The sequence below is a fragment of the Emydura macquarii genome, unplaced genomic scaffold (genome assembly GCF_026122565.2).
Source record: "Emydura macquarii macquarii isolate MOO-44397 ecotype Brisbane River unplaced genomic scaffold, CSIRO-AGI_Emac_v2 contig_3451, whole genome shotgun sequence".
NCBI lineage: Eukaryota > Metazoa > Chordata > Testudines > Chelidae > Emydura > Emydura macquarii.
The window spans coordinates 8,881,929-8,898,879 of record NW_027133588.1 but is presented as its reverse complement, the minus strand read 5'-3'; the positions used below and the strand labels follow the sequence as shown (position 1 = coordinate 8,898,879).

General features: G+C 39.2%; 1 protein-coding gene across 3 annotated transcripts in view; it reads right to left on the bottom strand.

Moving 5' to 3' along the window:
• THSD4 (thrombospondin type 1 domain containing 4) overlaps window positions 1–16,951 on the bottom strand; it is a 597,500-nt gene that overhangs the window by 211,094 nt on the left and 369,455 nt on the right. Inside the window, exon 1 of one of the 3 annotated variants that reach the window (XM_067534794.1) lies at window positions 9,223–9,332. The exons of the other annotated variants lie outside the window; for them this stretch is intronic. Within the exon in view, the coding sequence (XP_067390895.1) occupies window positions 9,223–9,294 (72 nt within the window). The 5' untranslated portion in view covers window positions 9,295–9,332. Of the gene's footprint in view, window positions 1–9,222; window positions 9,333–16,951 lie in introns of those variants that run through there. 3 annotated transcript variants of the gene reach the window in all.

Genomic DNA, 16,951 nt, shown 5'->3' with positions numbered 1-16,951 from the left:
TGAGTGTGAGAGAGAGAATTCTTCAAAAACCCTTGCCCCCACATACCCTTCCTTCTTATCCACACTCAGTTCTACTCCCAGGGAAAACAAGTGTTTGGCAACCATGAAGAAATAGATCAATAGCTTCAGGAAGAGACAGACAGATAGACCTTTTAATGTAATGCTCTCTCTCTCTCTCCACTTCCATGTGTCTCATTTTAAAAGGGTCTTTAAAGAGAAGCAAGGTAGCTGTTAGTAGTTATATAATTGCTATGTTGGTGTCTTAAAACACACCAAAGAATGATATTGGATTGCTGATGCTGTCCTTTGAGCAGCAATGAGCAGTCATATAGAAGGCATAATCGAGAAAGCCACGTATATCCAGTGCTGTTGAGATCACAATTGATGTATGCCAGCCCTTCTCCTCTCTACTGTATTTCAACCACACAAAGAAAATGTGCTTTGAGTACTCAATCACTGCTTAATTACCTCTAATGCCTGAACTATGGACTCTGATCCGCAGCCCAGTGAGCACTGCTAGTAATACGACTATATCACTGTACCTGCAGGAAAGCTTGCAGTTAATTACAGTCTTGACATTAACAGCAGGGTGTGTGTTTAGTTATAGCAGCCTTTTGTGTGTGCCAGGTCTTATTTTCAGAAAAGTTCTAGTAGGTAGAGCTGGGTAATTCCATTAACACAACCGCCTCCTTAGATCTTCTTCAAAATGTGTACAGAGAGAGAGACCATACAAAATGCTACTGTACATAATAGATATAAATCACAATATTAAAGAAGGGAGCTGATAAAAGGAGATATTACCTAACACAGGCAACAGCCAGGAGTTTACAAGAACTTTCATTCTTTTAATTAAACATTCCTATGCCTCATTATACATCAGAGCATTTGAAAATCAGATCCTTATAACATTTCCATAAAGAGATAGGAAAACCAGAGAAATGATCTTTAGAAGAAAGAACTATTTGTATAACAACTGTATGATTTAAAAGTAATTATAGTGAATTCTTTTGCCTTGGTGGCATGCATTTTTTAAGTGAGTATCTTTCAATACATCTTAATGTAAACTACCCTGTCTTGTACATTCGTCGCTCCATTTATATATTCAACATGTTTGGATCAAACCTTAACATTTTTAGAAACTTTCTGCTACTCAAGATTAACTTGCTATGCCAGAGTAAATAAAACCATTAATATTACATTGCTAAGACTAAATGCTGATGAATGTGTTTTTAAGTGGATTATTATTTTTAAAGCAAAAGATGAAAGAAAATCTAAATAAAGCAAGTAAACCAATAGTATGGTACAATAAAAAAAGTGTTTACTGCACTATTAGTTTCTCGACAAAATGATATTTCCATGTGTAAAATTCATGATAATTTTTTTTAAACGTGTGTCTTTATCTAGTAAGTGATCCAACAGGTTTTTCAGAGAAAAGATTTCTGGAAAAATGGTCTATGAAATTTAAGAATCAAATGAGCTAACCAATCAAGCTTAACCATTTACTTGCCAATGATCAAATGAATTTAACCTATAGTGCAATGCAAGTACGAGGTTATAGTTAGAAGTTGTAAGTATTGTAATAACCTAATCTGTATTTCTCAGATGCTTGCAGCATGACCAAGAAACACAATGTACACCTATTAAAGTCAATGGGCTTTGGATCAAAAGCTATTACCACGGTAAATTCACAACTCACTGCCACTGCACGTCACTAAGACCTACAGTACTCCTGATATTTCAACCCTGGGCTTCTCCTAGGAGGAGGGGAAGGGATCCAAGAGCAGTCAATGTGTGGGAAGGAATGAGGAATTCTTGAGGATCTTGGGGGGAAAAAGGAAAAATTCATGAAATGTGAAAGAATAATTTTAGGAGTTATTTCTACAACATAAATGATGACTTTATTGGTGGTAAATCACTCCAGCATACATTTCTATAGCAAAGGGTAACTGTACTAATACTGAAGTTAAAGGTGAGAGACAGCAATAGAAGCACATGACTAGAGAGTATCAGTTAAGTATGCCATATCTCCGTAGTGTTAATGTGCAATAACAACAAACAGAGTGGATATTTACAGATTGGATGTGCTGTTGTGATGTGCACTTTACAGTCCTGATTTTCAGCTCCAGTAGATCTCTCTGAGATATTATGACTGAGATGGCAATAACTGTCATTATAAATTACTATCTGCTTTTACTATAATCTCAATAGTGTAATTTTATAGTGCATCCAAAGGAACTTTTTGTTAGATATGCTGTAAATCTTAAAGGTTCAATCCAGCCTCTTTAGTTGCCCATTCACAAAGACTCTGCAAAATTCCCAGGCTCCACAGACACTCCATGGTACTTCATTGGAAATTTCTTCTGCATATTAGGAGGGCTGATGTCTCAGAAGTATCAGTGCAAGTTTTCCCCCATTTTACAGATGAGAAAACTTGTGCACAAAAAAGTGAAATGAGTTATTTAAGATCACATAACAAAAGAGTGGGAGAGATGGGAATAGAAACACTGTTCCTTGACAGGGTATTGGGGTCAATATTAGGCCCATGGAAATTAGTGATGGAAAAAAGTACACTATTAGGTTAGATAGTCCACCTCCCTCTCAATACATTGTTAGGTGAGATAGCTAACCACATCCCCTGCCTACACAGGATCAGGTTATCTAGTCCATCCCATTGCCAATATAGGATTAGATTATCTATTACATCCTCTAGTCAACAGTGTGTTTTCCCCTGTCATATATTTTTGAGTGATGGGCCTCCTACACATTCCCTTGGGAGCATTCCATTCTAAGAATTGTTCTATTGGTGGTTTGTTTGTGGACAATACCGTTGTATTGTTCTTTCTGTTCCCACATTAGTCATTACTTAGCCAAACTATTTAAATTTAAAACTTTCAAGCTCTCCAGCTCATTAATCATTTTTGGTACGCTTGTCCAAGCTCTCCTCTTTCTGGTAATGAGGTGCCTAAAGCCTAACAGTAAATCATGAGTGGCCAAGTAGTTAAAGCAACAGATTACTCAGTGGCAGGCTAGTGCCGAGCTTAAGGTACTAGTCTGGGAAGTGGGTTCGATTCCCTGTTCCACCACAAACTTCCTCTGTAACTTTGGGCAAGTCACTTAGGAAACTGAGGCACAGAAACTGTCTGCAATATTTGGATAAGAGCATTTCCCTACCTAAGAGGGGTGTTGTAAATAAATTAATTAATAGACCCATTAAAAACACCAATGTTGAGGATAAATACATTAAGTTTGGGAGGCACTCAGATGCTACAGTATTAGAGCCACATAAGTACCATAGATAGAAAGTTGAAGGCAGTAAACCAGGTGCAGTCTCAGACTTGCAGGGGGGTATTAATTTTCTGCCCCATGACATGCTGCTTTCACATATACAGCCTAAAAAGGCATTGGCCTATTTTTGCTGCCAAGTTAATTAAATACTGCACACTATCTCATCTCAAGGACACAGCATCTGACACAGTGTGTGTGGCTTTTTAGAATGACACCAGAAGATTCCATTGAGCATGCTAAGAAAGATGCTCATGCACCCTAGAGCAGGGTGAATTCTTCTATGACAGCCTAAATGTCAGTCAACCAGGGAAAACATTTAAAAGGCTCATGGCCTGAAGTTGTTTACTGGGTTCTTCACTTGCTCACATGGTCCATTTCTCATAACAGTGAGAGAGAGAGAGAGCATGATTTATATCCTACTGTATGGAAAGGGAGTCACAAAGCTGACCTCAGAAATAGACCTGTCAGCCAAGTAAGACTACTACCCGAGCAATACAAAACCTGAAGATATCTTAAAAGAAGGCTGTTAAATGACTTGCTCCCACCACCCAACCCAGCAAAGAATTAAAAATGTACATGTATTTTTAAAAACTAAAGCCCAGCTAGAAGCTGGCACTGTGGACCTCAGCTCTATTGCAAGATGGGGGAGAGAGTAATTAAGGATGGGAAACTTATTCAAGTTAATAGGAACTGTCCTGAAACGTTGCCTTAAATTTGAACCAAAGAGGGTTTTTTTTAGGTGTGAACAAATTAGTCTAATTTTAAAGAAAAGTATATATTCTATTTATTTTTATGCATGTTTGCACTTCCTGCTTCTCATTAGAAAAAGAAACCCACACACTGAAGTACTACGAGAAAGGCTGTTCTCGCAAGATTTTCAGTGCAAACTTTGCATGGTTCAGATAAGCAACTGAACTGACACTTTTAAGGGCCACCCAGGATGGTTTGCCACGTATTTCTGTTAAATGTGTTGGCCACCCACAAAGCAAGGACCTGTATCTCCAAGAGTTATGACATTTCCGGGGAAACATTAAGTCAGGAACTGAGGTTTGCAATCCCATGATGTGGGCATGGAATTGATGCCCACGGGGTCAGCTGCATTCCTTTGCATCTCCTCCTGGTTTTGCAATCCATGACGCTGTATAAAGTACTCTCTCCTTTCAATAACTCTTACTCCACCCAGCTAAATCAAAGCGTCTGAAACTTCCACAGCTCATGCACTGGATTTTCTGTGGGTTCAGAGGGCAGGGATATAAAGACCTATAGATTCTATTCCCCGTTTTTGTATGTTCACTTAGCTGTCTTCATCCTCTCCATGCCTAAACTCACAGGGGATGATCTGACACTTAACCATTAAACTAATAAAACATGTTGTATTTCTGACAGACAGCTGATGAAATTAGCCTTTAAGAATGTGGTTAAAGATTTTCTCTGCTTCATGGTGACTGCTGTAGGAAGTACAAAGCAATGACATCCTGTCTGTTTGAATAGAAGTTCTGCTTCTTTAACAAATCCAGTTACTACAGTGGTTGCAGAAAAAATCCTTTTACCTGGACACAATATTATCCTAGAGCTGAAAAGGATTCAGAAAAAGTTTACAAGCCTATTCTCAACTATTTAAATGCACCAAAAGCTCAGCTAGAAATATACTTTTACGTGTAGTTCACATACAGATGAAGGCAATGCTTATTTTACATTTGAAGTTAATTTTCTTTTGCCATGTCTATAATGTACACCTATTTATTGTTAGCCAGGCAGAATTTTAAAAATGCTAATCGCAAACAATACTAACCAAAAAAAAAAAAAATCCAGACATTTTACTATGTGCCCTTGGTTTTGAGTCACACAGATTTGAATAAGAGTGTCCTAAGGAGCCCAGGCTGGGGGAATTTCTTTGTAAAGATTTATGTATTTGCACATAGGTTTTATTTTCTGAAGGTAGTGGTCATGCTCATGAGCAACATCGGGTATGTCTACACAGCCAAGAAAAACGTGGGGCTGGCCCGTGTCAGCCGACTCGGGCTCATGAGGTTTGGGCTGCAGGGTTGTTCCATTGCTGTGTAGACTTTTGGGCTCGAGCAGAGCCTGAGTTCTGGGATCCTCCCACCCTGTAGGGTCCTAGAACCCGGAAGTCTACAAAGCAATGAAACAGCCCCACAGCCCGAGCTCAGCGAGCCCAAGTCGGCTGGTACAGGCCAGCTGTGGGTGTCTAGTTGCTGTGTAGACATACCCTTAGGGGACCGGCCTGCTAGGGAATCCATTTGGGTGCACCCCTATGCCAGTTCAAGCTCCACCAACTACAGGTGCTCCATGCAATTGCAGGGAACTTTAGCATGGAACTCACTGTGGGATCAAGGTGTAGGAATTCAATTACAATGTGTTAAAGACAACCAGTTTGCAGACCACAGAGATTTTTAATGGGCAAGAAATTCTATCAAACGTCTAAAAAATCTGAAAAAGAAGACTCAGTGCATGTTGTGATTCAAAGGCCAAGAACCACCTGTCTGTCTGTCATTCTCTGAGACATTCAATATGCTTTATGAAACCTCCTCTTATACTTCACTACTTATAGCTCAACTCCCTTGGATTCAGATTCGCAGCTGGTACAAGACAGCTCTATTGACACCTATAGAAATCAATAGGACTATTCAAGGAGTAATGTACTTCTCAATGTAAGGTGGTGCAATTTGACCTTCCTATGCTAAAAGCATGCACCACACTGGGAGAGGAGGGCATGGTTTGAGTATTCAACTGAACAGACTTAACCCTCACAGAAGTGCAAGAGTCCTTTGAAATGTACAGATATACACCTTGCAAACTGCAAAGGGGACGTTTAAAAATCTGAGTATTTTGAAACAGAAAGGATGATGATTTTAATCAAATATGCTGTAACTGTGTGCTGATGTCCGAACCAAGGCATGAGGCAATGCAGAGCCTGCTAACGAAGGCTTAACACATGGGCATACAAAGTCCCTCAGAACTACTGGAGGAGAGACGTCCGGTTGCAACATGGAGAATTCCGAGAATAACCACCTTGCTGAGGCCAGACACGCTAGCTCTGGAGGAGAGGAGAAGACTTCTATTGACAGAGTGGAGCTCAGTGAACAGTCTCACTGGAGCAATGACAAGGACTTGCAAAAACACAGCCTTTCAAAAAAGTCTTGCTTCACCGTTATTTTAAAAATAAGAAGTGAGAGCGGCACTTTCTGCAGTGTTAAATGCAGATAGATTTAGTCTGCTTCACTTCTTTGTGGTTTTCTCATTGTGTTAATCTATCCAATGCCAAATAAACTTTACTTCTTTCTTAGTCACAGGAACTAGTTGTATAGTCTGTTGGTGGGGACAACTGCTCCTGGACATTCAGAAGAGAAGGAATCTGAACTCTGACCTCCAGAGAGGCTGAGACAGGAATGAGGTAACATTATGAGCATCCAGCTATGAGTGAAGACAGTTGCAATTTCCTCGCACACAGTACCAAAAAAGGGTCTGGGACTGCGATAGCGTGAGCATGGAACGCGTTGCAAGGTCATACCACCACATTCCCCTTCTGGATGAAAAAATGTTGATCCTAAAATATAACCTAAAAGATTGGAAAAGTGGCGCAATGCAGTTTAAGTGACATCGTGCTGAGTCAATCCCTATTCCAATGACTAAAAAAAAAAGCATGAAATAACCAGACAAATACAATGAGGAATTCTTTAAGATTCACAAAGGAAGACACTGTAACAGCTGGATTTTCATTATTTTATCATACATTTCTTGAATACCCAAAAGAGCAAGCATTAGAATGCAGGAGACAACACACTAGCACGAAAAGGACCATCATATGCTGATGTTTTTATGAGAAGACCTTTAACAAATACACACCCACACAACTATAAAGCAATACAAACATTCATAGAAGTAAATGCAATACTTTAAATCTGCACACTATAATATGGGCTACTTTTTAAAATGGCTCCTCACTTATTTTCCCTCTTTTTATTTTATTGTCTATCCACCAAGAGAAAAATCCTAACTGAATAATTTCCTAGAGAGATAATAAATATGTAGCCAAGATTCTGCCGCTGTAGCAGAAAAATACACAAGGTTAGCTGGTGGTCTTTGGCAACTCACAGACAAAGAAACAACCGCATCACTATCAGACGTGTATTTTAATTATTATATGGGTTTCATAATAAGGCATAAAATTAGATTTAAAAAAGCAAACTTCTCATTACCATAGGAAAGCATATGATCAATGATATAGCTCCTCTCCCCTTTTCATATTTAGTTTGCAATGTTGGCTGAAAAACTCAAGTAAACAGTACAACAATATTAAGTATGTGGCATAAGGATTACAGTGCTAAAACATTCACATTGTGCTTCTCCTGTAGCAATTCATTTCCAGGTAAGAACACAGCATTGCTTTTATTTTACTCACTAACAAGGATAACTGGCAGGCAACACGGCTGCTGCTCTAGACTGGCTGTTTATATGGATCTCTGAAGACCACATGTGCATGCAGTGTGACAGAAATATTTTCCATATGAGCCACCACACATTTCAAAGTCCCTCTGCCTGGGTAAGGTGAGTCCATCTATCGTTTTCTTTACTCAATAACAATCAACAGGGAAGTTAAAACCTCAGTAACAACTAGAGGGCAATGATTAGCTTCCAGTCGCTCAGAACGTCAGCCCTTTTAAATTCCGTGAACCTCCAATGAAAACTTTTCCCCACTTTCTTACTTAGATCAAAGACTACATTTTCCAGCACAAGATTTCATTAAAATAGACTTTGTTTCTGGAAATCACATCTATTACTACTTTTTCAAACCACTCTGAAAGCAAAATGCACTCTCTATCTAAAGTTATGAGCTAACCAGTGTCAACCAAGCAGCTTTTGACTTAGATGTCTTTTCAGTTTATCTCCACTTTCTTTTAGCAGGGAAAGTAATTGCTCTGGGCTTTATAGGGCTATCAGAACCTTCTGACCAGAATAACAAAAGTCAGAGCTTTAAAGCTGAATTGCCATCCTTCAGAAGATTTAGTTGTGACTTAGCTCCTCTGCATACTGTTGATATACTTACACAAAAAAGGCTTATTAAAGAATAGTATCACATTTTAGTTAGAGAGTTGTGAGAGAAGAGTATAAAATGTATCAGGGAGTGGGTATGTTTTTCCCAGTGACTTCATTACTACAGATATTTCATATCTATATAATTATGTTTGCTGAATTCTTTCCTACATGGATTTTAAATTTTCTGCTTCAATATGCAATAAGGGCTTGATACAGAACTATGCTGATCTGAGCAAAAACCTGGAAAAGTGCATTTAGCAAATCAAGCAGTAATTTCAAATGTATAGGAATGACGGTTTCATTCCATCACTTAGTATTCTCATATTAATAGGAATATGACAAAATCCCTCCTTACGGAGACTACATAAATTCTAAAACAGGGGTACTTTTTCTATCTCTTATTTATTATTCTAACAACCCACACACATGGACTGCAGAGACTAGTTATAAATATATTCCATACAAGGAGACTTGCAGTGTTTTACATCAAAAAAGCCAAGTAAAAACGTTTTTCAGCCATGCATCTTTCTGCTGAATACTTGAGCGTAACACTGTTGAGCATCAACAAACACCAGATAAAGTTGTAAACACTATTATATTTTTCTACATATAACAGATGAAAATCCACAAAACATGATGTGTTCTCTGTGTGACAATTAAAATCAAGCTGACTTTCACTAGGTAGTTTAATTTTAGCAGCGACAGGATTTTGCAAACAACTATTTTCATACAGAAGCAGACAAAGCAATTCTAAAATGTAACACTGTACATTAGTCTTACACAACATAAAAATCATTCACAATCCCTGTTGACAGATAGAAGAGGAAATTCAATTCTGACAAGACGATAATTTTTGACAAGACATTACACTAGGCTTACCTCTCCCTCAGGTCTTGCTAACGCTGCTGTTTGAAAGTACAGCAATGTTAATATCAGGTAGCTGACAAACATTATTACCCAAAGTTAGAGCTACCCTAGAGGAGAAATCCCTCTGCCAAATACTAACAGCTAGCAGATGCACTTGTGTCTCAGTATCACAGCCCTGTAGTTCTGCTAGGCACTACTTTCTCCCTTTCTCACTCACTGCACTACCAGGAGCTTTGCTCTCAACCACGGCACTGAAGACAACTGGTAAGCTGATCTGTTCATGTAATGACTTCTCCCTGCTGGGGGAGGGGGCTCGAGACAGCAATGAGCTGGGGGGCTGCAGTTTGTATAAAGCAAAGAAGGGGAGGGACAGAAATGGTCACTGCCAAGTTATGCATCTGCTCTGATTCATAAAACAAACTAAAAGGTAACCTTTTTCATACACAAGCCTGTCAATGCCTTATTGACTTAGGTGGGCATGACTGGAGAAACAACGGCTATAAGGGCTGGCAAAGATGCCTGTTGATGCTTAGACAGCGAGAGCTACTTAAAGCTGCAGCACGTCCCTTTATTAAAGACATTTCTAGCAAATAAATCAACTAAACCCTATTCAGGAAACTACATAACCTCTCAGTTTACAAGCAGCCTTACATCAGCACAGCATTAGAGCGGTAATGGCCCAATCCTGTACCCTCAGCTCTCACACCGAGTTCCCAGGAGTCAAGGGTGATCATTACCTCTCAAAAGGTGCTTCCTTGCGTGCAGGAAGGGACCCTATAGAAAGATTAACGGGGATCCTTTACGGTAAATTTTGAGCACCACCAATATGCAATCTCTCTCTTGTTTTCATGTATAGACAGCAGAACAAAGATATTTTGATTTAAAGTGATACAAACCCCATCAAATGATAAACTGCTTTGACCAAGTAATCAGAATTACAGACTTTGCTTTGTTTTTAGTTGGTGATCAAGACATATTTTCAAGCAAATAGTAAAATAATATAAAAATGTGGTACATAGCTTTAGTATTCAATCTGCCAAATATACTGCTATGAATCTCGTTCAGAAACTGTAGCAAACATGCACAATAAAAGCCATAAAGGATGAAGTGGTTCCTTTCGTTGAACATGCTTGCCTGTTCTCTGCAGGATACTCTTTTTTTGCTGTCATCAAGAAAACTAATAATACAAAAATATGCATGGAACATGAAAATACTGTTCTGAAGCCATATTGACTAAATGCATCACACTCAATAACAGAACAGAATAATTATTTTGTAACATTTAAGAATTTATGGAACCACTACATCAGTTCTAAATGTCCCCCCTTCCCTTTCTCATTTTACTTCTAACTTGTGTTGCCAGCTCTCCGAATATTATTACAGGTCTTGTGAGATTTGGTCCCAACTCCTGAAGTCAAGTGATTACCTGCCAATCTGATCTTTCATTTAAAAAAGTTTCTACCCCTGATGGTAGCAGATAAAAAGCTCAAAAACAGGACCTGACTGTACCCTAAGGTCTCAAAATATAGAAGGCAAAGTAAAAAGAACCCCAAATTTATTCTTTTTTAAAATCTCATTATTTTACACTGATTTTTTTATTTCTGGGGACTTGACTCATGATTTTTGAATTCTTGAGGTTCGCAATACTATAACTTTGCATTTGATCCTGTGTGTGTTTTGTACTTCAGCCTGCTTCATCCAGTCTCCCACTCTTTTTATTTATTTATTTACAACATTTTGTTTGATATTTAACTTCACAACAATCCTTTCCTCTTTCTACCCTAAAAAGGAAAGGTTTGCATATCTGGCTTCTGGTTTGCATATGACTGGTAAAGGGGCAGATTCTGCTGAACTCTACTGAGCAAAACTGCCACTTAACTCTGGGAATTTTGATCATCTAAAGGCAGTAGAATTTACATAAGAACTGCATATAGGGTCAGACCATGTAGCCCTGTGTCCTTTCTTCCAACAGTGGCCAATGCCAGAAGCTTCAGAGGGAATGAATAGAACAGGGCAAACATTGAGTGATCCATCCCATCATCCGCTCTCAGCTTCTGGCAAACAGAGGTAGGTACACTCAGAGTATGGTGTTGCATGCCTGATCATCCTAACTAATAGCCATTGATGGAACTCTCCTACATGAACTTATCTAGGTTTTCTTTTTGACTCTATTATAGTTTTGGCCTTCACAATATCCCCCAGCAACAAGTTCCACAGGCTGACAGTGTTCCATGAAAAAGTACTTCCTTTTGTTTGTTTTAAACCTGATGCCTATTAATTTCACTGGGTGACCTCCAGTTTTTGTGTTAGGTGAAGGAATAAATAAAATGTCCTTATTCACTTTCTCCACATCAGACAAAATTTTATAGCCCTCTATCATACCCCCTCTTAGTCATCTCTTTCCCAAGCTGAAATGTCCCAGACTATGTTCAGACTGACGGCGGCAAAATTGCCGCAGCCAGATCGATCTTTCTTGATCGATTGAGCGGTCAGTGAGACCTGCTCAATCGATTAGGTAGTCGACTGAGTAAGTCCACCCCCTGAAGTAGCGTAGCGCTGAGTCGACGAGAACGCTGTTCCCATCGGCTCAGTGCAGTGAGAACAGCGTGCAGAAGGGAAGCACAGCAGTCGACATCAGTTACACAAACTACTCTGCATAGTTTGCGTAACTCCCGTCGACTGCCGCCGAATCGCGCAGTAAGTGTGAACCAGCCCCCAATCTTTTTAATTTCTCCTCATATGGAAGCTGTTCTCTATCACACCCCTAATCATTTTTGTTGCCCTTCTCTTTACCTTTTCCAATTCTAATATATCTCTTTTGAAATGGGGTGACCAAATCTGTACACAGTGTTCAAGATGTGGGTGTACCATGGATTTAAAGAGGCATTATGATATTTTCTGTCTTACTATCTATCCCTTTCCTAATGGTTCCTAACATGCATTCTGTTAGCTTTTTTGACTGCTGCTGCACATTGAGTGGGATTTTTCAGAGAACTGTTCACAATGACTCTGGGATCTCTTTCTTGAGTGGTAACAGCTAATTTAAACCTCATCATTTTGTATGTATAACTGAGATTATGTTTTCAACATTGAATTTCATCTGCCATTTTGCTACCCCATCACCCAGTTTTGTGAGACTGATATGTAACTCTTCACAGTCTGCTTTGGACTTAACTATCTTGAGTAATTGTGTATCGTCTGCAAATTTGACCACCTCACTGTTTACCCTTTTTCCAGAATATGTTGAACAGCACCAGTCCCAATACAGACCCCTGAGAGACACCACTATTTACCTCTCTCCATTCTGAAAACTGACCATTTATTCCTACCCTTTGTTTCCTATCTTTTAACTAGGAATGTAAAAAATTGTTTAATGAATTAACCGTTTAAACGTCTAAAAATAGAACATTTAAATGATTAAAGGTGAACTTATCCTGCAGTTGCTGGGACTGGGGAGGCTGCAGCCTCCCGGCTGGGATGAGACGGGGAAGGGAGAAGTCCCCGCAGGGCTGGGACCTGGGAGTGGGGAGGGAAGAAGTCTCCACGTGGCTGCAGACTGGCTCCCCGCACAGCTGCCCCAGGCTCCCAGCTATTACCTGAGAGAGGAGAAGTCACCCACAGCTGCCCCAGGCCGGGACCTGGGAGGCAACCCACAGGGGTTTAATTAAATGTTTAATTAAATCATTAAATGGTAAGACTGCTGCTCACCATTTAAACGTTTAGCAGCTTACATCCCTACTTTTAACCAGTTACTGATCCAGGAGAGGACCTTCCCTATTATCCTGTCTCTTCTGGAGCCTGTTTTAAAAATTGGCATCACATTAGCTATCCTCCAGTCATCTGGTACAGAAGCTGATTTAAATGATGGGTTACGTACCACAGTTAGTAATTCTGTAATTTCATTTTTGGCCAAAAGTTATTTACCTATAGTCAATTCACTTTTCCAATTCACAATTCATGGTTTCCAAGCCATTAACAACAGAGAATGAATTGGAATTTCTAAGGATCAATTCAGCTTTCACATGTACAACTGATGACAGGCTGAAACTAAGGCCCTGAAGGGATGCCATGCTTTGGGTGACACAGGGTTTCCGTGCAGTGGAAGGCAAGTACTATTAGTAGAGCTGGCCAGAGGATAACAATTCTGTTTTGTGACCACTTTTGAGGTTTTGACTTTTTTTTCCATTCCAGTGTAGAATGGATATAAAACTTTTCCATTGATTTTGAGAAATGGAATTGTGTCGAAATGTCCATTTTTCAGATAAAAAAAGGTCAGTTTTTCAATTTGGGTTTCTCTCCATTCCTCTTGTCAGAAGTTACCAAAGAGCCTTGGACCTCAGAAATCCTCCCATCTGTAAAACATTATGTTTCTGTAAAACATTTCAGCTTTGATGAAGCAGCATATCTCGAGAAAAGTCTATTAAAAAATGCTACAACCTGTTCTAAAAATCAAGGTTCTTATGCGGAGCAACTCCCAGTGTATCCTGTCTTCCTATTAATAGCCATTTGCGTTTCCTCTGTTGCAAAGAAGGTAGCCCAGCAGATGATTTTAACAGCTGGAACAAAATTTTAAGGATGAAATTGAAAATAGTCAAAGTGTGAGTGCTCATTTTGGTTAAAAAAAAAGTTGCCTAATTTTTGTGTAAAATTTGCTAATTATCCACTCAACAGTGGTGTAAATTCACTTGAAAAGAGCAAATTTTCAAGCTTATGTGGGTATGTCAGGTGTCTGGTAGTGTCAATAGACAGCCTGAACTGCTAGGTAATTTAATCCTAACCCACAGCTAAACGCTAAAATTAAAAAAAAAAATCCCTGAATTTAAAACGTCTGTTATTTTATTTAATAGTATTGTAGGTTTTTTAAAAAAACTTAAAAGCCCCTTTCAGTCAACAGGAGAGTGTATTGACTTCTATAGGGCTTGGATAACTTGCAAACGCTTTTCTCAAATAAATCAGGGTCAGGTTATGCAAAAGTGTTATTAAACGTTGTTAATCCACAAACCACCTAGTAGTGTAAATGGTAGCCAAATGTACTGCCAAACAGGAGATCTGGGTTTGGGCACCTAAATCTCTAGGCCAAGCAGGGCTCAGAGTATCAAGGAGGCAACATACTCTTGTGTGATTCCCTTCCAGAGAGTAGCATTAACCAATTTCAGAGAACTCTACATTCAACTTCCTCAACTGGAAGCAGACCTGTTAGTGTCTTGGAGGGGAAAAGTGCATACAGGGAGCCAAGAGGATTCCTAAAATAAAGAATGTTAATCCTCAGCTAAATGCCTTTGAGTAAAAGTAGAGTATAGGAGAAAAAAATCATCTGTCTACTCAAAATGAAAATGAAGTTCTTCAGCAGTTCAGATATGTCAGTCCAGATCATCCCCTGGAAATTCAGGTTCAGAATTACCTCTCTAACTATTGAGGAGAGGCGGAGATGATGGCTTTGCAGAAATGCCCCTGCATTTATATTCTGGACACAAGAGTCTCTGCATATTCTGGATGTGAGGTCAGAGGTGGGTTAAGCTCTCTGCAGAACTATCCTTTACAAAGTCCCTGGAAATTTAGATTGGAGGTAATACAGCTTGGCCTTCTGTTACCTCCATCTGGGTCCCATCCAAAGCTGGTACTGAGCAAATGGGGACCAGCCAGTAGCAGAGTTGCTGAAGCAAGAGATGGCAGCTTAGCCCATCACTTTACTAGACCATGTCATTTTTGGGGAGGAATAATGATGCTTATGGTAAAAATCATTCAACACTGTCTAAATCTCATAAACACAATACTTTTAATCAGAAGCTAAACGGAGGAGAGGGTGGTTTAAGTCACTGTTTTATGGTCTCTCTAGACGAAATAACCCCAGGCTTACCAAACCCACCACCAAGCTGACATTTCAGTAAAGAGCTGTCTTCACAAGTACTTGTGTGGGTTAATTGCCCACGGCAATGTGTCTGAACTACAAATGTAATGTCAAATGAAACTTAGGCCTTGTCTACCCTAGCACTTATGGTGGCAAAACTTTTGTTGCTCAGGGGTGTCAAAAAAACCCAAGCGAAATAAATTTTGCCAGCATAAATGCTTGAGTAGCTGCATTATGTTGATGGGAGAGAGCTCTCCAGCCAAAATAATAAAACCACCTAGAAGAGCGATGGTAGCTATGTCAGCAGAAGAGCGTCCCCCGCCAACATAGTGCTGTCCACACAAGTGCTTATGCTGGGAAAATTTGTGTCGCTTGGGAGGGTAGTTTTTTTCACACTCCTGAACAACAGACGTTTTGCTGTCATAAGTGCTAGTGCAGACAAGGCCTTGGAATACGTGCCCACTGAAATGCTGTCAGGGAGCCAACTTGTCCTTCAGTGTTTTCATAAAGTCCTAAACATACCATGGGGAGAAAATGCTACTGAGCAAATTTTCACACAATGATATCTAACAGAATTTTTACACAGGAGAACTCCTGTGCTGAGCTTTACAACTGCAGGGGACCAATTACTGGAAATAAAAACTTTATATGGAACAAATATTGGTGTTAAATGTTACAATTTGCCAGTTGCTCCATAGGTTACAAACCAAGGCCTCAATTCTGCAAGTTGCTCTACAGGGATTTATCTCTGCTCCAGCATGGAGCTCATTGATGTCAAAAGGCTTCTGGTAAGCAGAGAGTGTCTGTCTGCACAGAACAACTTTCATTATTATGGTAAATAAATACTCTCTGCACAGAAGTATAGTTCCACTTTCTAAATGTGTGGCAGGTAAGATGGTGATGATTACAAAAATTAACAACAGAGTTTTGCTGCTGTTGTCACCATAAAGTGGTACAGCCACTCAAAAGCTTTTTCGGGGTCTAACAATATAATTAACAGGGGTGGGGGGTTTTTGAATGGGCAGAGTGAATTGTATTCCATACCTACCTAATTACATTGTTAATAAAGCCATCCTACCTATACTGAAGAAGGTAAGCAGAATTTCCTCCAATCCAGATGCTGACATTTTGTGCACAATTTTATTATCCATTTAAGCAAGGATATTCACCTACAGAACTACATTTCTCTCTTCGTGCCCCTCCCCCATTTTAAAAAGACGACTGAGATAGATGTAGATAACATGATGGCCGGGAGAAAACCCAAGAAACAGATTTTATTAAGAGAGTCTGATAAAGAAGAGGCAAGCAAGTCCTTAACTTCTTGATAAAAATCAACAGAGAAGCCATTAAACTAGGGCATTTTGTTTGCTTCATGGCCCTGAGTATCCACTACTTTTTTCATGGTTAGTTTTGCTTTTACATTCCATTTTAGGAAGATCAATCTTATTAGAGTAAAATACTTTTTAAAAATCAGAAATTTTGAAATGGAATATAAAGACTGTTGTAGAAAAGATCAAATTCTGCAATGATAGCCTTTGCAAAGCCTTTTCACTCACTTCCATTATCTTCTATAAGTGCATTTCTTAGTTTGATAAACAAACAACTTATTGCTTCACCATTTTTCTTCATATTTTATCCACCTCAGCTGGCTATGCCGCTATCCATTTTACAATCTCACTCTCATGGTACTAGACAGGATCACTGAAAATTTTCCTCGAATATCTTATGTCCCTGAAAAGAATCCGGTGATATTACAGAATAATGATCCCACACACACGCACTGAACTAAGCCAATGATACTGAAAACTGAAACATTTCAAACAGTTGTTCTAGAAAATTGTGGCTTATTGTAACACTGTTAATGTTATAGTAAAGGTGTTACCATTTGACCAA